Source organism: Mustela erminea, chromosome 6 (genome assembly GCF_009829155.1).
Source record: "Mustela erminea isolate mMusErm1 chromosome 6, mMusErm1.Pri, whole genome shotgun sequence".
NCBI classification, from domain to species: Eukaryota; Metazoa; Chordata; class Mammalia; order Carnivora; family Mustelidae; genus Mustela; species Mustela erminea.
Window position 1 is genome coordinate 36,060,042 of NC_045619.1, and position 22,360 is coordinate 36,082,401.

Below are 22,360 nucleotides of genomic sequence, written 5' to 3' on the forward strand. Positions count from 1 at the left end.
CTAATTCGTACTAGGGATTAGAGGACTCATTTTATGGATGAGGAGGAAGGCTCAGGAACTACAAATGTCTTGCTCAAGGACAGTTAATAACCCTATTCTAAAAGTTTTGAACGGCTCTAAAGCCCATATTTTTCTCCAAGGCATCAAGATGCCTACCATACAAAGCTGATTATTTATCAAATACCTACTAATGTCTTAAACATATTTATACTTTCTTATCCCTACACTGTAATTAACATCAGTCTCATTTCACAAATGACGAGACTGTGGCTCACTGAGATTAAGCAACTTGTTCAAGGTTCAAAACTAAACAAATGCCAGATTCAGGATTCAGATCAGGGTTCTCTCTAGCTCCTTCTACTGTACCATTCTGTCCAAATACTATTAAAAAAAATAGAGAGGAGATAAAATAACTGCAAAAAGTGCCATCAGTGGATTCAGTTTTAGAAGAGAAGGATATATATGTAATCCCTCAAGCTTGATTAAAATATTAAAATCATAAAAATCCCATGAAGAAATGGCCACAAGAAAAGAAAATGTTACATTCAATAAGGAAGGAAGTGAGAAAACTTGATCAGGAATAGAGTGGGGGGAGTGGCCTTAATTTAAGTCATCTTCTCTGGTGCTGTAATTCTTCTTAACTTAGAATAATGGAAAAAAATGTTTATAGCACCCAGGAGGAAAGAAGCAATGAGGACTATTTTTCCTTCTCATCCTGAAAAAAAAAAAAAAGACATAATAGAGGCACTTTCATAAGAATGAGAAGATCTGCTGTGATGATGTAGTGATCAGGTTCATCACCCAGATTTATCTTCAATTCACTTGCAGACAAAAGGGATTTGGATGTCTCCAGGTTGGCTTCAAGCAGGTATAAACCAGTTTCAGATGTAGAACAAATAATGTCACTCTTCCTCCCTAAAAAGCCCTAGGTCTAAATAACGCAGGAAAAAGCTAACTCCTTAAAGGGAAGAATGCTGGATTATTGATGATGTAATAGCCCAGATTTCACTGATTCTCATGTTTCAAGTTACTGGACAGCTCTGGCTTGCGATAAAGAATAGAGTATGTAATGGGACATACTACCTATACTTGCTAGAGTTACCTTCTGTTTCTCCGGTCCCTGCTCAGTAGTATATTTCTGTGTGAAGACTCAGTTTAGATTCTCTATTTTTTTTTTTTTTTTTTCTGGCCATTTTACTGAGATATAATTAACATACAACCCTGCCCAAGTTTAAGGTGGAGAGCACAATGACTTGATTTCATATGCTGTGAAATGATCACCACAATGAGTTCAGTTAACATTCATCATCTGGCATATAGTTTTTAAAAAAGAAAAACAACATTTTCTCTTCCTGTGATAAGTACTTTCAGGATCTGCTTGCTTAGCAACTTTCAAATATGCCATACAGTGGCATTAATGGTAGCCATCAGGTCGAACATCACGTCCCTAGTACTTATGTATCTTTTACTGGAAGTCTGTACCTTTCAACTGTTTTCATCTAATTCTCCTATCTCCCATTTCTTTATTAAAAAAAAAAAAACTAATAAAAATAAAAATCCCCAACTTCTGTGACCACGTTTACCAAAAGTAATCATGCTTTACTCAAAATTTATAATAATTGAGTAGTTGTAAATGTTTCTTTTTACTCTTCAGTGCTGTCTCTCACACCAATTTAGGGTAATCATCATGGACAATGCATATGATGGTAAGCATAAAGATTAATTAATGAGATATTATTCATTTCTACCTTCATGGTACTCACAGTCAAGTGACAATTTTAGGTTTCCAAAATTTGATGTTCAGGGCACATCAAAAAACACAAAAACTTTCTAGTACTTATACTTCATTTATTTTGTGTTTAAAAAGGTAATTTTAGGGTGCCTGGGTGGCTCAACCAGTTAAGCATCTGCCTTTGGCTCAGGTCTTGATTCAGGGGTTCTGGGATGGAGACCCATGTGGGACTCCCTACTCAGCCCACCAAAATACGGTACCAATTTCACTTCCACAGATATTATATAAAAAGAACAACTTTCCTAAGTCCCCAGGAAAATGAGATTGTGATACATTTTTAAATGTCCGTTTGAAAAAGAAAAAGAGCTATCACTTCAATTTTATTTAATTCCTACATTTTTACAAATTTTTTCCACAACCTTTTGGCCATGAATATTTTTTATTTGCTTGTTTTTTTCTTTTTTTTTTTAATAGTTTTAAGCCATTTTTCAACTAAGATATATACCTTTCCCTTTTGATATGCAAAAGAAGGTCAAAACAGTTTTTCATGTCAGACTACTTTAACTTTTATTTATGCAAATTATTTTCCTTTGTAGTTTTGTCACTGCCTTTTATGCATAAAAATTCTTTATCATAGGGACATATATTCTAATTATCTAGCTTTATTATTAAAGTTAGCTACTTATTCCATATGAAATACATCCGTCATATAATGTGAGAGAGGTCTAATTTTATTTTTGCAAGCATCATTTAATCAATTGTCCCAATCAACTCTGTTTCCTCACCAACATTTAATTTTATATTATCTAAAAAAAACCTTCTAATTGTGTGTAGTGTGTACAACACTACTCTTAACTACTATAGGTTTTTCTGATACTTTCATATTGGGTAGAGCATGTCTCTCCCATTATTTTTTCTCTATCCTTTCTTGGCTCTATTTTTCTGTTAAGTCTACCAAATAAACTTTAGAATCATTTTGTCAAATTTTTGATAAAATTCTTTCTGGAATGTTTATTGCTATTAAACTATAGTTTATGAATCAATTTAAAAGGGAAATTTTTAGAAAATTGAGTTTCCCTATCCAAGTACTCAGTTCTACAATGTATTCAAGGCCCCTCCCTTTAATTTTTATTATTAATAATAAAATATTATTTTTATAATATTCCTGATCTCAAACCAGACTGGGAGATGTGTCGAGTCAGACACAAAATCCTACATTTCTTCATCTGTCCTCTACCCTAAGTTCAGAAGCCTCTGGTTCCAAAGAGTCTTGATAAACACCTGAAAAATAATTGATCGAATTATGTACCAATTTAAGATTTAGATCTGTTTTTACCAAGTATGTCATTGAAGAGAAATTTCCAAGTAATTTCTTTTTCTAGAATCTGTGGTCTGACAGAACTGTATGACATCAGGAGCCTATTACATCAAGGGTTTAACTTGCTGTGATTTTAATTCTCACTTTTTACTTCACTGTGTTGGCATTAACATAGAAACCTTAGGGAGTGTGACTTTTTTATTTATATATGTCATAAACTTGCTATAACGACAGGTTGTCAAATTTTGTGAATCTTTTACACTCCCACCCCAGTCCTTTCCTTGGCCTGATCTTATCCTTGTAAAATACTACAGTCCAGTTGCCTTAAATACATTAGATCTGATGGGAAATGCTCAGTAGCTACTGTACAGAGCAGGAAAAGATAAAGAAAGAAATTAAACTGGTTACAGAAATTAGAGGCTGTTTTGTATTTGACACCAGATTTCAACAATTATCACTTTTTCCACCAGGGTAAAGGGATTAGAAGTAAAATGAAATACGAGTCTAAATTAAGGAGGGTCATGAAAAGGTTCAACATGTTAACGCTTCACCAAGTCCTACTGCATCCAACTTAAGAAGAAACCTGTAAGGCAGAGAGGTTTAGTTATAAGCAAAAAGAAGAAATACAGGGAAAAAACTGAATACACATCTTATTAAGTTAAAAAAAAAAAAAAAAACCCAAATCATCAAGAAAGCGTTTAAACCTCAGTGAAAGTTAAAAGGGTTCCTAATTTCTAGTGTTAAGGTCATATACAGGAAACATCTGATATGCCATCAAAAGTTAACTTGGAAAAAAGCCAGGAGTCTGTGTCAATATTTCTCTACATGCAACTGGGGATCCTGGAGTTGCTTAGGCTAATCAATCCCCTTTATGTTTTCAGGGAAATAAATCACTAAAAATAATCAACAAATATTGGAGCCATTCCTTTTAAATGCTCAGAATTTTCCAAAATATAGAAAATGAGACTGTGTACGTTTTCATGTGCATGTTGGTGGAGGTGATGATCACCTCCCCCAAAATAAATACTGTCTTCAAAAAAGCTACTGGAGTAAGTAAAATGGCTTAATACAACTAAAATAATTAGTGATCAGCAGAAATACAAGGAAGTGCTAAAATAGGTTTTAAAAATCAAAGTTTACACTGGAAAATGTTAAAAGAATGAATAAATGTTGTACAAGCCTTTAAAGAATTAATGAAAATAATGGTATTTGAAGAAATAAGACTTGAATATTTGCAGGAAGATGTCAGAAGAGTATAATTACAAGCATTTTCAGATTTACACTTATCTTCTTGGGAATGTATTTCATATGTATTTCTGGATCAAGCAATATGTCTCTACAATATATAATGAATAATTTATTTTATACTATCTTTTTTATATGAATAGCACTTGCTAAGATATGTCAGGAACTTAAAAATTCACCCTATTTGTAATGATTATTTGAAAATAAGATTCTAGAACAGCTCAAAAACTCCATGACCATACGTAACATGTTGGCAAAAAAGACTTGCATTCTGGAAGAAAACTTTGTACGCTCTTTTATAATTCTTTATTAAATTTGAGTATAACAATAGATTCTATCAGTGTAGATATAATTACAACTAAGTAACAACTCATTTGGGAAGTTAAATGATTGATTTTTATGTAGAAAACATTCTTTCCCTACCTCTTAGGAAAAACAGATACAAATACATACACAGCAAAGTACATATAATTACTAATATATTTAGTTTCATTTATTTTTAAGTATATTTATTTATTTTTAAAGTAATCTGTACACCCAATGTGGGGCTCCAACTCACGACCCTGAGACTAACAGTCACATGGTCTTCCGAATGAGGCAGCCAGGCACCCCAAGTAATGTTTAATTTTAAACTTTATTTGTATTACTTGACTATTCTAAATACATTCAACTTAGAGTTTCCTTGACACTGACTTTCAAAATTGTATCCTTTATAACAAGATTTTCTTCTTACTCAGGATTATACCTATTTCACCTAAATGTTACCAAAACTGGCATCTTTTAAGAATGGCAGATTTTGAAGTCTAGTTAATTTCCCAAATATAACATAACATCACCTCAATTTTTTAAAGAATAAGCTAATACATATTTACTTCTGAGTAAAAGATTCACTTCATGGATATTGCCCAATAAAAGAGTAAAATATATGTGTTTTTTTTTTCCCCTCATTCCTACTAAAGCATCAGAAAACTTTTTTTTTTTTCAAGGAAAAATAGTGAAACTCTGGAAATCAGAGAATAAGGATATGATTAGGCATTAATTTGAGTGTATTCACTTCCTTATAACTCAATTTAAAAATAAAGTTTTGAAACTTCAATCTTTTCCTTTGCCACTAAACTGGCAAAAGTATGAATTAATGTAACAGGTGGGCTCATGTGGTTTTAATAGCAATGAAATATAATCAACTGTCTCATATCATATTTCCAGGAAAGCAAGTGACATCTAGACCAAGCATGATTCTTAGCAACTCTACTATTGGCATGAAAGTGTTCAAACTCCCCATAGGGACCATATATCTTCTGGTCCTGCATTTAATTGAAACTTTAAACAAAATATATTACCTATTTAATGCAGCTGAACTAGATGCTGGCCTCTGTAGTGTACAGACTAATGCCTTGCAAATTAATGTCTGTAACCATTGCACATAATGTAGAATCTGTACCAAGAGTGAATGGTAAAAAGAAGAAAATTAAACCACTACAGTTTTATAATGTAAAATGAACTTTGAGAAAAAAAAATTTTACAGATTCTGAACATATATTTTATATATTTATTCTTTTGTGATACACAGCCAAAAGTTCATGATTTCCTTATTTCCTTATCTTATTGGTTCCATATCTAAAATTGCTCAGGTTTATATTTCACTTTTCTGGACTCATAAACTACACACCTAACACTGATCTCCTGGTCTTGTCCTTTCTGACAATGAAAAAAAAACAAAGTGCAATAAAGAGACTTATCTTAAAAACTAGAAGTACATAATCTTTGGGGAGGTACATAGATCAAGGCTAATCCAATTATATGGTCATACTCATATTTGTAGGGCTGACTCACTAATTTTCAAGAGTGCCAGTGGAAGCAATCATAGGAAAATCACCAGAACTCAAAACAGGGGAAGCAGATGGTATAAAAAGCTTAACACTACCAGAGTGTTAATGCTTCCACACTTGAAGGATGTGAAGTTCAAATCTGACACAGTTGAAAACCATTTCGTTCACAGTCAGCATGCTAAATGCCTTGAGCAAGCCACGTAAGAACAGCCAGTCACAGAAGAAAACACTAAGCATATGAACCATCACGTCAAAAATCTATTCTGAATATCTGGATTCTAAATGGATTCTAAAACAAGGTGAGGTGCACACACACGCATTAGAATAATCCAGCAAAAATAAATGATTCAGTTTAAAAAAACCTAGACTTACAGAAGGCTGAGAGAAAAACAGAATCATTTATAGCCATTCTACCAACTGAATTCAGCATATAATGTACACTATTTCAAGTGGAGTTAGGGTAGATTTTCAAGGGAGAATTTTTACATGTTGTTTTCAGGAAGGGCATTTGACATTTTGTGTGTCAGTTCTCATGCAAGAATAAGGAATCTGAAGATCACTAGCAGCCATTTATGACACTTGGCTCTTTTATTTCATAGGTCTCTTTCTTAAAAATATAGTTCTAAAGTTTAGACCAGCTTTTTGATCCAAAAATTGCTCTAATAAATTCACTGTGTTCCCTATTCATTGTTTCTTTCCCCATTCTCTCTGTCTCAATAAAATTTAAGGAAATCTCTCATAATTAAAGAGCTGGGGTTTTTAAAACAAAACTGAAAATTAAAAAGATTCCTCCCTCCTTACTAGAGAATATGAGGAGAAAACACCTTTTCAGTTTCAAATCTATACATGTAAGAGAGTTGTTAGTTATAGGCTGAAGGAGAAAAATATATTTTCTATCACTGAGCTGGGATTTCATAAGTAATAGGGATGTGTGTTAAAAAAATGAGAAATTTTCAGGAAGAAGAGAATCAAAATGGTAAGATCCAAATAAAGGGGAATAAGGCAATCGACACCAATGGATCAATATCCTGCCATTCCCATGGAAGAAAAGTACAATCTCTCTCTAACATAAAAAGCATGTTAACACTGTAAACACATTTTCTTTTAAAGAAGAGGAAAATATAAATATGTATGCAAATTGTGACAACTAGTGTCACATTAGAAATAAAAAAGAGGATTTTCCAGTTTGGTTGGTTTGGTTCAGACAACATGCATAGCCTAAAGTTATAGATAAAATATTCTTGAGTTGGGGTGCCTGGGTGGCTCAGTGGGTTAAAGCCTCTGGCTTCGGTTCAGGTCATGATCTCAGGGTCCTGGTATCAAGCCCTGCATCAGGCTCTCTGCTCAGCAGGGAGCCTGCTTCCCTTCCTCTCTCTCTCTCTGCCTGCCTCTCTGCCTACTTGTGATCTCTGTCTGTCAAATAAATAAATAAAATCTTTAAAAAAAAATTCTTGAGTTAGAGTAATATAATTTTCCCTCTTATTTATAGGCATTAACATACTAAGGAAAGGTACTGAGGAGCTCCAGCCCAACTGTGAAATCACCTAGAAAGTTTCATGAGAACAGGAACCATATGGGTTATTTCATGTCATACCACTACCACCTCTGTAACCTCCACCTAGCACTTGAGACTTAAAAAACATTTTTTTTTTGCACACAGAGGTTATTCTGAACATACCAATTATACACTGTAATGGCAAGGCAATAATTCTAGATTCTCTCTTACTCCAGGCAACACATTATGCCCTTTTGTTCTCAAGATCTATTACCCAGATGAAATGGCCTAAATTGCTAATATAATTAACCCAACAATTACTTTGCATTGAGAAAGCCAAGTAATTTTATTTTAAATAGTAAATAGGCTTAAAATGACCTTTGGGATTGAGAGGGCTCAAAGTGATAAAAGTAATTTAAAGTTACAGTCTAATTTAGTTTTCTATAATCTCAGGAATATTCAAAAGCAATATTTTCATATATATAATAAGGTAAATAATTATAGAGAAAAAGGAAAAACTGAAGATGGTTAAAAATTATCCTACATTAAAAAAATTTTAATATCCTGCATATTTCATTTTTGTAGGTGTTTTTCTCATTCTTAGTAAAAATGAAGAGATTTTTAATGTATCTGGACAAAGAATAAGACATATACATCTATAGATATTTTGCTGATATTTAAATTGGAAAATAAAAGCTATATTGACATAGTAAATAATGTGTCAACTTCAGTAATACACAAGGGCTAAATAGAAAAAGCATTTGAATGTGAATCAGGAAACTACCTTTCTAGGGTGCTGGGCTGGCTCAGTCATTCGGAGCATGCAATTCTTGATCTTGAGGTTGTGAGTGTGAGCTCCATGTTGCATACAGAGATCACGTAAAAATTTAAAAAAATCTTATGGGTACCTATGTGGCTCAGTTGGTTAAGCATCAGCCTTCAGCTCAGGTCATGATCTCAGGATGCTGGGATCAAGCCCCAGGGAGCAGGGAGCCTGCTTCTTCCTCTCCTCCCCACTCATGCTCTGTCTATCTCTATCTCTCTCTCAAATTAATAAAATCTTTAAACAGAAAAACGTTTTTAAGTCTTTAAAAACTACCCTTTTGGTTTCAACACAAACTATAATCCTAAAAAAATCAGCTCAACTCTTTGGGTATTAATTCCTACTTCATAAAGTAAAAGAGATTATATTAGGAGGACTTTCCAAGATAAGAATCTTCCATCTCTAACATTCTATGATCCTAAAATAAAATATAATTTGAGAAGAGGAAAAACCGAGATTCAATCAAGGGCTACAATGGATGTCAGAAAAAAAAAAAAAAGTTCAGAGGAAAAAATATGTCTTGACAGGAAAGGAGAAGAAATCTAACCTAAATATGACAACTTTAATTTAAAGGGTGTACTCTATTAATGGAATTAAATCAATTGGGCATTAGCTGAGTATGCTGTTTCACTTTAGGTTAGCATCGTTAAGGCTACAAGATGGATTGTGACTGTGATTGCTGAGATACCAAGAAAATGGACTTCATGAGAAAAAACCCAAAACTGTAGACAGGACAGAACTAAATGCAATCCTTGTTAATGTCATCACTAAGACAAAATCTTATTTATAAAGAAATCATACTCACTTTGCTAAATATAAAAAGATCTGACAGAATACAACCAAAGACTTTTGGGGCTTACAGGCTTTCAGAAAAGACAGTGACTACAATGGACGGTAATATGAAACACCCACCATGTTGGGCATTTGGTCCAAAATGCTATACTTTTCACTAAGATCGATCCTCAAACTAATGCTTCTATTACGGCCATCTTCTATATAGGGAAGCTTCAGTTAAGTATTTTGCTCAAAGTCACTTATCTTAAGTATCAAAGCCATAATGTGAACCTATCTGACTTCATACCATAGCAAATCTTCATTTAACCCTAGCTATTGCCTCAAGAAGAAACTGAGGCCCACAGAAATAAAGTCATAACTGGCTAGGAGCAATTTCAACAGTTATTTTGTGATGTGATCTCTTATTTCATGTATTCAAATGCCCTGCCAATTACAAAAGCCACCTAGCTGAAAGTTTATTTATTTATAAAATAATACTTAGGATCTCCTTTATGGTTCTATGAAATCAGAGAAAAATGAAAATATATTTTAAATAGTTTTTTTTTTAAGTTTACTTAGGCATTGCCACCAAAAAACAAACAAACAAACAAAGAAAAAACAAAACAAAACAAAAAAACACAGGATAAAATATAGAAAAATTTAAGTTGGGAAGCAAGTTAATCAAACTTGTTATTTTCTGTTAATACACAAACGGGAAAATACGCTCATTTGGTTTCAGGATAAGTAGACTACTGGCATGTAGCACACAGAATAGAAGTTTTTCATAAAATGTTCAAAGGACGAGAAAATGCAAAGACCTAGAGAGTTTGGTTTTGTTTTTTTAAAAAAGCAACTGCAATGAATTGAGTTATGACACTAAAGAACATTCAAATATAGTTGTATTTTTTTCACATACACTCCTTTATTGCTCCTAACTTCCAAATAAACTAGAAAACAGAATGGAAAAAGGAGAATATTTGTATATAAAAACACAAGTGCCTGGTTGGGGGGAGGGGGTCGGTGGTCATGAAAGTGTCACTGAATGAGCCCTGAGAAAAATGCATACTTACAGGCTGAATCTAGACAGACATTATAATCCATCACTGATCCCTAAAGGGCACTAATAATATGTAAATGTGTGAATTAGAAGACACATTCGAGGCTGTTGATAAACTTGATAGGATAATCAGCACACGCTGACAGACTAATGAAACTGATGAACTGATAGGGCAGCTTATCTCCTGGGCCATTTTTTCTCTTGTCAAATGGAGGCTAATCAAAATGTATTAGGAGTTAAAGCAAATACTCCGAGGACTTCACCCATTTGATTAGGAGGTGAACTCACTCTGAGAAAATTATAGTTTCGTGAACAATTGAAACTACAAAATATGCTCAGCTGATAGACCCTCACCTAAAATTAAACAGAAGGCAGCCACCGTAATTACGGAAGAAATGTAGAATCTTAAATTATATTGGGATTTTCCCCTTGCAATTGTTAGAGTGCTTTACAGAGTCTGGGTGAAATGACCTCTTTCTATAATGAAAAATAAGACAAAAGACTAAGCAATAACCCCAGGGACACACTTATCGTTGGCTGCCTGTGTGTGCTCAGCATCTGTGTAACCATATGAGAGTCAGATCCCAAGGTACCAGCTGAATTTTCAATCAAATTTATTTGCATAAAATAATTGAATGAATTTTCTGCAATCACTCACTATAGTGAGTACCATACTTCCTATTAACAATAAAGATGCCAGATGCAGTCCGTTGCCAAGGAGCTGAGTCCTTTCCTCATTTAAAGAAAGACATCTTACTTGATAATTCAGGAAAATTGGGAAGAAGGCCCTCTAATGCATTCACCTTAAAAATAAAATCATAAATGAAAAGCACTGTGCCTCCGTAGAGAAAGCTAGAGAAAACAATCCTTCTAATATTCATTTTGACATAAGGAACTATCCAGCATTAATACAGAAAAGTTAATTCAACTGACAAATCTATACACTAGGCCCAAAGCTTTATGGACACGTATATGGCTGGATAAATGGGCTGGGTAGATAGCTTGATGGTAAAATGCTAGAGAGTGAAAGCTATTGCTTTAATTCTTAAGAGCATGATGGCAAAAGAACACTTAATGAAGCTAGATTTTAACCTTTTAGCAATTATACAGAAGAGAAAAGAAACCACAACTAAAAATACCCCAGGCCCTCTTCCACATGAATAAAAAATCCCTCCAATGCTGTATGGGCTAACGGGGACTGGGATTCCCGGACACAAGAAATGAAAATATTGACCTTTGCCAAACTATGTTTTTTGTTTGTTTGTTTTTCTGTTTACAGACCTGTGCCTCATTCTATCTCTAAACTATTTCTGATTTTTTTCTTATTTAGGAAAAAGAGAAAGTGAGTATGTTTCCTAGCCATGTATTTTCTAGTTTGGGAAGGTTCGGGATTTTTGTGTGTGCTCAAACCAAACAGCTACTATCAATTTTCTCAAATCACAGAATACAGAATCATCAGTTGCTGGGTCATAGAGTAGCTCTATTTTTAACTTTTTGAGGAACCTCCACACTGTTTTCCAAAGTGGCTGCATCAATTTGTATTCCCACCAACAGTGTAGAAGAGGGTTCCCCTTTCTTCACATCCTCTCCAACATTTGTGTTTTCTTGCCTTGTCAATTTCTGCCATGCTAAGTAGTATAAGGTGGTATCCCTATGTGGTTTTGATTTCAATTTCTCTGATCGCTAATGATGATGAATATTTTTTCATGTGTCTGTTAGCCATTTGTATGTCTTTTTTTGGAGAAGTGTCTATTCATGTCTTCTGCCCAAGTTTTGACTTGATTATTTGTTTGTTGGGTGTTGAGTTTGAGAAATCAAAACCCACACTGAGATTCCACCTTACACCACTTAGGTGGGGGTGGGTGACCCTGGTGATGGGTATTAAGGAGGGCACACATTGCATGGAGCACTGGGTATTACAGGCAAACAATGAATCATGGAACACTACATCAAAAACTAATGATGTACTGTATGGTGACTAACATAACATAATAAAATTTTTTAAAAGTTAGCTTTCAATAAGATATTATTTAAAAAAAGAAGCATCAAATAATCTGAAAGATTACATAGTCTCATTTATTTTATATGCAGAGAAATAGTAAACCACTTAACCAAGTTTAATGAAAAAGGAAAAATCTGAGTTTGCAATTTGTGCTTTGGAGAAAAATATTTGATTTGAAGACAAAAGCAACTTTTTTTCCTCTCCTTTATGTGGAAATAGCAAAGCTAATCAATCAGCAGGGCATTTTAAACTGTAGGGATTCTTTTCCAAGAGTCACATACTGAATAGGCAGTTTTCTCAGTGGTGTCTACTATCAAACAGATATGGTAACAATTTACTATATAATGCAGTCACAGAGCAATCACAGACAATAGATAGATTATTTCATTAGAAATTCTAGATCCTGACCTCTTGCACCTAGAAAAATCCATGTCCTAACTTACATACTATCTGACTAATAAGACAACTAAACTAATTATTCAATGTAGAAAAGGAATGATGATAGTAGCACATTTACCTTCTTCCCATACGGTTCTTACTCTAAAATAATACTCTGAAAAACCTACTGTGATCCAAAACCTTATCAATGAAAACCATACAAGTTGGTTCAGTTATTCTCATCTTTTAAATCATGACTCTCTATTCTCTTCTTCAAAATCATAACTCTCTATATCATACCATGTATATTTGGGGGGAACTTCTGATTAAGAAAATAACATTATTAAATATTATGAATTTGATTATTAAGATACAAAACTTTATTCACCATTTTCAATCTCTAGAGTCTAGCTAATACTCATTACCCAAATGGGTTTGTGAGTACCTTGCAACAACTCTGGGATCTGGCCAATTTGTTAAGAATCACCATGTTATGTTTTCATTAGCTCTTGTTAGAATACAAGTGCTTTGTTGGGGTGTCTGGCTGGCTCAGTCAGTAGAACATGCTACTCTTGATCTCTGGGACACGAGTTTGAGTCCCACACTGGGGGTAGAGTTTACTTAAAAAAAAAAAAAAAAAAAAAAAGATAATAATAAGGGGCACCTGGGTGGCTCAGTGAGTTAAAGCCTCTGCCTTCTGCTCAGGTTATGATCTCAGAGTCCTGGAATCAAGCCCTGCATCAGGCTCTCTGCTCAGCAGGGAGCCTGCTTCCTTCTCTCTCTTTCTGCCTGCCTCTCTGCCTACTTGTGATCTCTGTCTGTCAAATAAACAAAATCAAAAAGAAAAGAAAAATTGTGCTTTGTGAAAATTTGAATGTATATCACCCAACTGTGAATAAGTTTTTCTGTATTGCGGATGAGGATTAAGGATATGAGTTATTAGAATTCTATTTACAGAAGCATAGATTTTAATTTCTTTTAATTTCTGAAAAATAAATTAAAGTATTACATTTCACATACCCATCATGTTGTACAAGCTCTGTGGAGCAAACTGCCTCGGCATTTTCTGAATTGCTTCCTTGTATACACTAAGGGCATCCTAATTCAGGAAACAAAAAGAGAGAAAGTACAGGGATATTCACTACAATTCATATAATAACATCCTTCCAAAATCAAAACCTTTCATTGCTATTTCTAAATTGTCCATTAAAGGAAAATAATTGATCTGTCTTTTGATGTCATACTACCCCAATTTCATGAATGAAAATATTCACCCCCGTTAGTGAAGAAGACCATATAAAATTTTTGTTGAACAAGCAGTCAAATGGTGCCGAAGCTTATTTATTTAAATATAAATTTTCCACTTCACATAGATGATTCAGCTTAAAAAAAAAAACAACTAGTAAAAATCACATTTGAAAGTTACCCATACTCATCTAAAATCTATAGTTACTTTGAGCCAAACAACCAAATAGGATCTAAACAAAACAGCTACTAATAGTCTTCTGGCTACTGAGATCTACTGAGATTATAAAATGAAATTATTTAAAAAACAGTATCTTTATCCTTATATTGAAGTGTTAATATATGGTGTAAGAATATGGGTTTGACAGAGAGAAAGGTAAGGAGGAACAATATTAAATGTTAGAGAAGAAACCCATGCAGGTTTGCTTCTTGTGAGGGAAAGAGTACACACACCTCCCAGCTTCCTCTGCAACATCGCATCTCCATTACTCTTCTTCTCACCCCAATTAAAAAAATAAAATTAATTTTCATTTTATTACTATTGTAAAAAGAATTAAAATAAATGGGTATGATTAGCACCAAATCACTTCCTTAATACCCAAGTGTACAAACAAAGTATTTTTTTTTAACACCAAACACTGGAAATGAGTTAATAATAATAACTTGTCTTGGGTCATAAAATCAAACAGACTAATAAGCAAATAAGTTTGAGACACAATGCATGTTAACATCCCTTTCTAGAAGAGTCACAAGTGCTCTGAGAAATTCACAGCAAAGAAATCTTAAGTTTTGTTTAGCAGAGGTTCTTTTCCAAATGAATTTCACCATAAAACTATCTGAGTAAAAACTCGTGTTAACTTCTGAAGTGATCATAGTGTCTCTGCAATGAGATCTCAGGGTGTAAAATATGGAGACTCGGACCAACAACACCAGGGAAGGCAAAAGGCCGGGGTTTGGGCCTGACCTCATAGTGTCCCTGTTCATGATAGAGTTTGCCCAGGTTGTAGAGACAGCTGGTAACTGAGCTCTTATGTGCATGAGGATCCTTTAGGTTTTCATCAGGGATCTCAGAACACTTGAGGAACGTGCGTCGAGCTTCTTCTGTCTTTCCTTGGTTCATGAGAATAATACCGGTGTTTAAATAGGCAGCTGAGGGGGGAAAGAAGGGGAAACATAAATGAGAAGATAAGCTACCCTGTGACAACAATAAAGTTATTTTTATTCCAACTTAGTTTCTATGGATAAGTTTTGATTTTATGAGAAAATCAAGAGATAAATTCTCAGGGAACAAATATATATGGGACCAACAATGCAGTAAGGACTGCAGGTGTCAATGAAAACTATGTGGGTAGGCTTGGCCCTCGAAGAGCTCAAAATATTTTCAGCTTGAACTCTAGATGAATAAAAGTTTCATTATCTTAATATAGTAAAAAATGATAAATGGATATTAAAACTTGATTAAATGGAAGGGAGATGTAATTGGTAGAGGCTCATAATCTGATTGGTAAGTGTTCAGAAATAGAAATAGCATGTTTTTTTCTCTCTGAGGCTGTAAGTCACGAAGATAGTTTTCGTGGATAAAGAAGGGGAAAAAAAAAGAGGTGCTTTCAAAGAACTTGAATTATTACTTACAAGCCAGGGTAGGCCTGCTTCCGATCGCCAATTTGTAATAATGTAATGCTTCCGCAAACCTGCTGTTCTCCTGTAGCAGTAACCCTCTGCATGAAAAAAATAGAAATTTGGAGAAGGACTGTATTACTACCCATAAAACCACAAATTTGTATTTTACATTTCAAAAATAAAAATGGTCAAAGGGACTGTAAAAATGCTGACCTGGTACTATAAAAACAAATTCTTAATAGAAGAAAATGATTCCTCAGGAGAGAAAATACTGGCTGGGTATCAGCTACATTTATATTGCATTAGAAAGTATTAAGAGGTATTTTCAAAGAGCACTTTACCCCCCATGAACTTTTCCCTTTCCAGCAGTTTTTCTCTCCCACTGGAATGACAAACCACCTGGATTTCTTCTTGGAGCAAGCACAGTTTTTCACCAGTTCATAAAGGAAACTTGTCTAAGGCAGTGATACAAACACACACACACATTTAAACATGAGAACATGAGGTCTCTCTCTCACGAACCACATTACCGTCACTGCCTGAAAGGCAAAAGGTAATCTGGGTCAACAGGATAAAGAGAGTGAGAATTTAATCAGATGCCATAAAGGAACAGAGAAAAAGATTGAAGATTATCCACATTGTTATCTCCTTAGTTTCTGGATTCAGTCAAGTAAGTCTAAATTGTAGAATCACTAGGCAAATCTCACTGCACTGTCGTGAGACACATTTTTGCCTCCTCACCCTCAGACCACCCCCCCATGGGCCTCCTGAGGAAGTCCATTAGGCAGTGGCCACAGGGATTACCCATCATTCCAGACCCCACCCTTATGACCTAATCAGAATCAACTGCAGTCATATCTATGAAAATTCAGTGTCAGAGAGCTGGACTAAGTTTAGAAAGCTCTCTCAGCAGCTTTTTGGCTTATGCCTATTCTCCTGTAATCAGTGAGGATCTTATAGACATTTGGCACCTCTATTGGGCCCAAGTACTGCTCTTCTCAACCTCGAACTGCAGAGTCCACTTGCCAGCTACTGAGGCCTTTACAAAATGAGCAGGCTCCTGATAAAAACTATCATTCTGGAGAATATTTTTAAAACACTCACCTTAGTATTTAATGGGCAGCACTGAAAATACATCGAAGAAAATCATTTCAAAATTAAAGTTTGCCCACTCATATCATTAGCAAAGATTAACCTAGTACTTTTTTTTTTCTTTTTCTTTTCCTTCGCTTTTGGGGGCAGAGGTAGTGGGCAGAGAGAATCTTGAGCAGGCACCATGCCCACTTTGTGAGCCTGATAGGGGGCTCAATCCCACAACCCTGAGATCAGGACATGGGCCAAAGTCCAGAGTCAGACGCTGAACTGACTAAGCCACCCAGGCACCCAAACCTCACTAACTCTAATAGTTGTTTAAAAGTCACCTGAACAGACCAAACATCACTTATGTAGATATATAAATATACATTTCTATAGAAAGTTTTGAGCAACAATTTTTTTAAAGATTTTATTTATTTATTTTTCAGAGAGAGAGCAAGCACAGGCAGGCAGAGGCGAGGGAGAAGCAGGCTCCCCACCAAGCAAGAAGTCCAATGTGGGACTCAATCTCAGGATGCTGGGATCATGACCCCAGCCAAAGGCAGCCACTTAACCGACTGAACCATCCAGGCATCCCTTGAGCAATAATTTGTTCATGAAATTGATATGTTTTATTGCTGAGTGTTCTTTTTAGCTGCTAGAAACAAAGCTTCCTGCAGTACTCAAAAGTTTGTGAAAATGTTCAATTGTCTTTAAAAGTAGGTATATACCTGAAACTACTATAATACTGTATGTCAACTATACTTCAATACTAATTAAAAATTTTAATGGAGTAAAGGGATGCAATACTCTTTGGAAAGACCTGAGTCTCTTCTTTAAAAAAAAGATTAAACTGTTAAAGAGAAAGAAGACTCACATGCATTCCAAAATAGGAATACTTTTCTGCACAATAATAACTTTACTGATAAAACGCTGGATTTCCAGTTAACTAAGCTCATATGCATTACCTCATTTCAGAAACTTATCTACCACCTTAATTGCCTTTATCACTTTCCATTGAGATTCAGATAACAAGGTCCTTCCCCTTTGATACAAGGTTAATGGTACCAGAGGAGAAATACCATCAAGATATTTTTTTTTAAAGATTTTATTCATTTATTTGACAGACAGAATCACAAGTAGGCAGAGAGGCAGGCAAAGAGAGAGAGGAGGAAGCAGGCTTACCGCTGAGCAGAGAGCCCGATGCAGGGCTTGATCCCAGAACCCTGGGATCATGACCTGAGCCAAAGGCAGAGGCTTTAACCCACTGAGCCACCCAGGCGCCCCACCATCAAGATATTTAATCCTATTTTTTTTCCACCTCCTTTAGGAATAAAAATCTTTCCATGAGCCAATCTCTTTGTCCCTTACAGTTTCCTTTGCCTTAAAAATACAGAAAAATATTCATGTGCCCCTTAGCACAGAAAGGAAGAAAAACCTCTACAACCTTTACTCTTTCCTATCTCCACCTCTACCATTCCTTCTTCTCCTCAGACTCAGATTTCCTTTCAGAATAATCAATAGTATAAATCTCCAGTGACTCAAATCCCATATACGTCCTAAATCCCGCTCCGGCTCTAAGTATCAACCCTCCCCCAAATCATGGGCTTCTATGAATGGCCCATGCAACTACAGCATTTGTGACACTGTAACTCTCTTCCTTCCTGAAACTCTCTGTCTTCTGCTTCTTGCAGACCAGTTCCCCCTAGTTCTCTTGACCTGGGACCATCCTACAGAGTCTAAAAAAGCCATCCCTTGAAGAGCATTCATACACTCCTTTACAAGAAGCTGGTGCTTCAGAGGGCTCTGTCTTCTCTTTTCTCCATACACAGTCTCTGTATGATATCACGCATTCGTGTATAGATGGACTGTTCTCAATTCTGAAAGAGTGACTGATCTCCTGACATCCAGACATATTTTTGACAGCTTCCTGAGCTGCGTCAAACTCAGTGTTCGCTGGATTTCAAAATCAACACATTCAAAAATTGAAAACAGCATCTCCCGATCAAGAGTAAATAAAAACATAAACAAATGAAATAAATAAAAGAAGAAAAAAAATCTCCTCAGCAATCAGGATTGTCATTCACTGCATTTACTAAATCAGTAGCCTGGTTATCATTGTTGACCTTTCACTCATACTCACAATTCCATGTTTTATAAAGTCCCCAAAGCCCACCGATGCTTCTTTCTATAACTCTTTATTCTGCCTCTCAAGGTTTAGCTCTATGGCTCTATCAAAGCCCTCTGTATCTTTTATTGTCACCTAAATAACTGCAGCAGCCCACTAATTAGTCTCCACATAATTACATTTCTAAAGGGCAAATATGCTGTTAGGCTAGACAGAATTAACATGAGGGGATGAGCACATATCTCTGACAATGTGCCTAAAGACCATAAACCTCGTAAACTGATGAGTTCAGCCTCCTGGACTCCCCAACACAGATGTATTTTATTCCTGTCATTTCCTAATTCAAAAAAATATATACAAAGAGAAAATGATAAATGGCATGATCACTGCACCTAGACAATCCTGTCCAGCCTGCCTGACTCTTCAGAGGACCCGAGTCCCACGGAGTGACGCAGCCGGCAAATGTCCAGGATTATATATCACGTGGTTCTTTGAATGTAAGGGCATCACCCCCTCCATTTTAGGAATAAAGTTAACAGTGGAGTGGTCCAAGTTAGAGGGTTGCCAGGGCTGATTTCTCAGGGCTAGAGATTTTAACGAAGCATCAACTATGCCCTCATGTGCACGCTGCAAATGTACACAAGACAGAGATGCACACGCCTGTGGGTGCACAATCTATAGGGGAGACAAATAAGAAAATAAATGGTGTGGGAAATTACTCTGGTAGAGGATGGGGGACCAATGCTGACCCAGCTCACGAATGAACAAGTAAAGGTTCAGAGTCCAAGTGACACTGGCAGAGGCGTGGGATAAGTGACACTTAGCCAAAGGGAGAAAGTGTTATCAGCTCCGTGTTACACAGGAAGAAAAGAGGTTCAGAAAATTTACCCACTAACTCTAGGTTTTATGACTAATACGAGGCAAAACGAGGACTGGAACACAGTTTCACTGAGAATAAATCCCCTGCTCTTTCTAGAAGGAAAGGAGTAAAGAGAAAATAATTCCATTTGAGGTACATGCATACGAGCTTGTTCTCCTTTCACTCTAGGATGCTCCGATTTTGTAAAACGCTAAACTTGCATCGATGCTCTAAAAAGAGAATGGAACATGGTTCAGGTAGATCAGGATGAATGTGGGTAAGTTCTAGCACTCTTAACTTGGATGTAAATTCTAGTACTCTTAGCTTGGGTGCAAGCTTCTGTGACTGACTTTTGCCACATTTACAGAAACCATTCTTTATTTACTGAAGAGAGGACAGAGGAATAGAACCCCTTAACACTGAAATACTTATGGTAACAATAACAAAAGTTAAACTTACTTGATACAGTGTATCAAGAACATCGCATAAAATTCATTTTTTACTCATCACCGTTATGAAGAAGGCTATTAATACTAGCCCCATTTTACAGACGATGAGCTTTAGTATTTTTTTTTTTAAGATTTTTATTTATTTGACAGACAGAGATCACAAGTAGGCAGAGAGGCAGGCAGAGAGAGAGAGGAGGAAGCAGGCTCCCCGCAGAGCAGAGAGCCTGATGTGGGGCTCGATCCCAGGACCTTGGGATCATGACCTGAGCCGAAGGCAAAGGCTTTAAACACAGTGAGCCACCCAGGCGCCCCCAGACGATGAGTTTTAGACAAGAAAAGTTCAGGAACATGCCAAAGGTCACACAACTGGCGAGAAGAGTGTTATAACAGAAGCCCAGCTATCAGATTATAAGAGGCTACACTGTAATAAATCGTTCACACCAGAGGCTTTTCCAGAACTTTAAAATTGAAGACAGGGTTTGTTTACATGCTGGTATTATCAAAAAAATCCTCTGGATTCTAAGTATATTAAAAATAAAAGTACACTTCATGGGTGCCTGGGTGGCTCAGTGGGTCAAAGCCTCTGCCTTCAGCTCAGGTCATGATCCCAGGGTCCTGGGATCAAGCCCCACTTTGGGCTCTCTGCTCAGCGGGGAACCTCCTTCCTCCTCTCTCTCTCTGCCTGCCTCTCTGCCTACTTGTGATCTCTGTCAAATAAATAAAATATTTAAAAATAAATAAATAAAAATACACTTTAATATACCATCAAACCACAATCTAATGAGAAATCATTTTATTCATATTACACGAAATTGATTTATAATTAATGAAACTAACTCCATTAATGTAAAGTTGAAGTGACTGTTGAGAAAGAAATGGAAAAAACAAACTTACTGATCTCTGACTAATAAGGTGGGGTCACTTTTATATATCTGTATATGGAGGTGGATATATTATACTATTTTTAATAAAAAAGATATTTAACTTTTCATATTTCTCCCCCTGTGATTTATCCTTGAGAAACAATGAAAATTAAGCACCCAGTGAAGAAGAATACAAATTGGGAAAGCAGAGAGAATAAATATTGTTTTAGTCAAAGGAAGAAAGCACATCTGGGTCTATAAAGTATTATTCATTCTAACAGTTAAATTTTAGAACACAATATTAAAAAAAAAGCCACACACACATAAAACAACAAAATGCCCACCCGTATATCCTTTCAACTATTTTTAATCTGATTTTGATCACCTATTCTAGGAATTGCCTTTGAGTACGGAGAATTTTTTTCCTCTGTGAAAGTTTTGCCCATCTTTATGCCAGTCTCCCTAACAATGCTGTCTTTGTCTAAAATGTCATTTTTAAAGAATCACAATAACCTAGACACTTGATAAACGAAAACCAGTCAAATCCATGATAACAGTGGGTTGGACAGAGTTAACGCAAACATTAAATGTCAATAGGCATACAAACCCCTAGCTAATTCTAAATATTGACAGAGACAGACTGGGAACATCTATTTAGCACCGTGTTTCTCATTCAGTGATGACTTTTGTCCTTCCCATCCTGTACCCAAGGGAATGTCGACAATGTCTGGAGACATTTAAGTTGTCATATCTGGGTGAATTCTACTGGCATCTAGTGGGTAGAGGCCAGGGATGCTGCTAAATATGTAAACATGTTAGAAAACATAAGACAGCCCCAAAATAAAGAATTTTCTGGGCCCAAATACCAATAGTGTTGAAGTTAAGATACCACATTTTGTATCTCGAATGTACTAACAGCAACACATTTCTTCAGACCTTCTCTTTATGTCCCTGCCAATCACACACATGAACTCTGCAAAGAATACAGAAAATTATTAATCAAGCTACAGGAATTAAATTATATTAAATAAAAATCTAATTTATCATCATTTCTACTTTTTTCATTACAAAAAGGCAAAAGGGACTGGGGCGCCTGGGTGGTTCAGTGGGTTAAGCCTCTGCCTTCAGCTCAGGACATGGTCTCAGGGTTCTGGGATTGAGCCCCGCATCAGGCTCTCTGCTAAGCAGAGAGCTTGCTACCTCACCTCTCTCTGTCTGCTTGATTCTCCGCCTTCCTGTGATCTCTCTCTCTCTGTGTCATATAAATAAATAAAATCTTTTAAAAAATAAATAAATAAAGGGATGAGGGAGGAGCAACATGGCTGAGGAGTAGGAGACCTAAATTTCATCTGCTCCCAGGAGTACCGCTAGATAGCTATCAAACCAATCTGACCACCTACAAACTCAACAGGAGATTGAAGAGAAAAAGAACAAGTCTAGAAACAGAAAACCAACCACTTTTGGGAAGG

The 22,360-nt window shown here is 35.7% G+C and overlaps 1 protein-coding gene across 5 annotated transcripts in view; it reads right to left on the reverse strand.

Annotated features, from left to right (window-relative positions):
• Positions 1–22,360, reverse strand: part of TMTC2 (transmembrane O-mannosyltransferase targeting cadherins 2) — a 437,531-nt gene that overhangs the window by 142,284 nt on the left and 272,887 nt on the right. For all 5 annotated transcript variants that reach the window (XM_032346873.1, XM_032346877.1, XM_032346875.1 and 2 more), the window contains 3 exons: positions 15,531–15,616; positions 14,863–15,047; positions 13,674–13,752 (listed from right to left, as the gene is read on the reverse strand). In XM_032346873.1, coding sequence (XP_032202764.1) covers positions 13,674–13,752; positions 14,863–15,047; positions 15,531–15,616 — 350 coding nt within the window. The remainder of the gene's footprint in view (positions 1–13,673; positions 13,753–14,862; positions 15,048–15,530; positions 15,617–22,360) is intronic.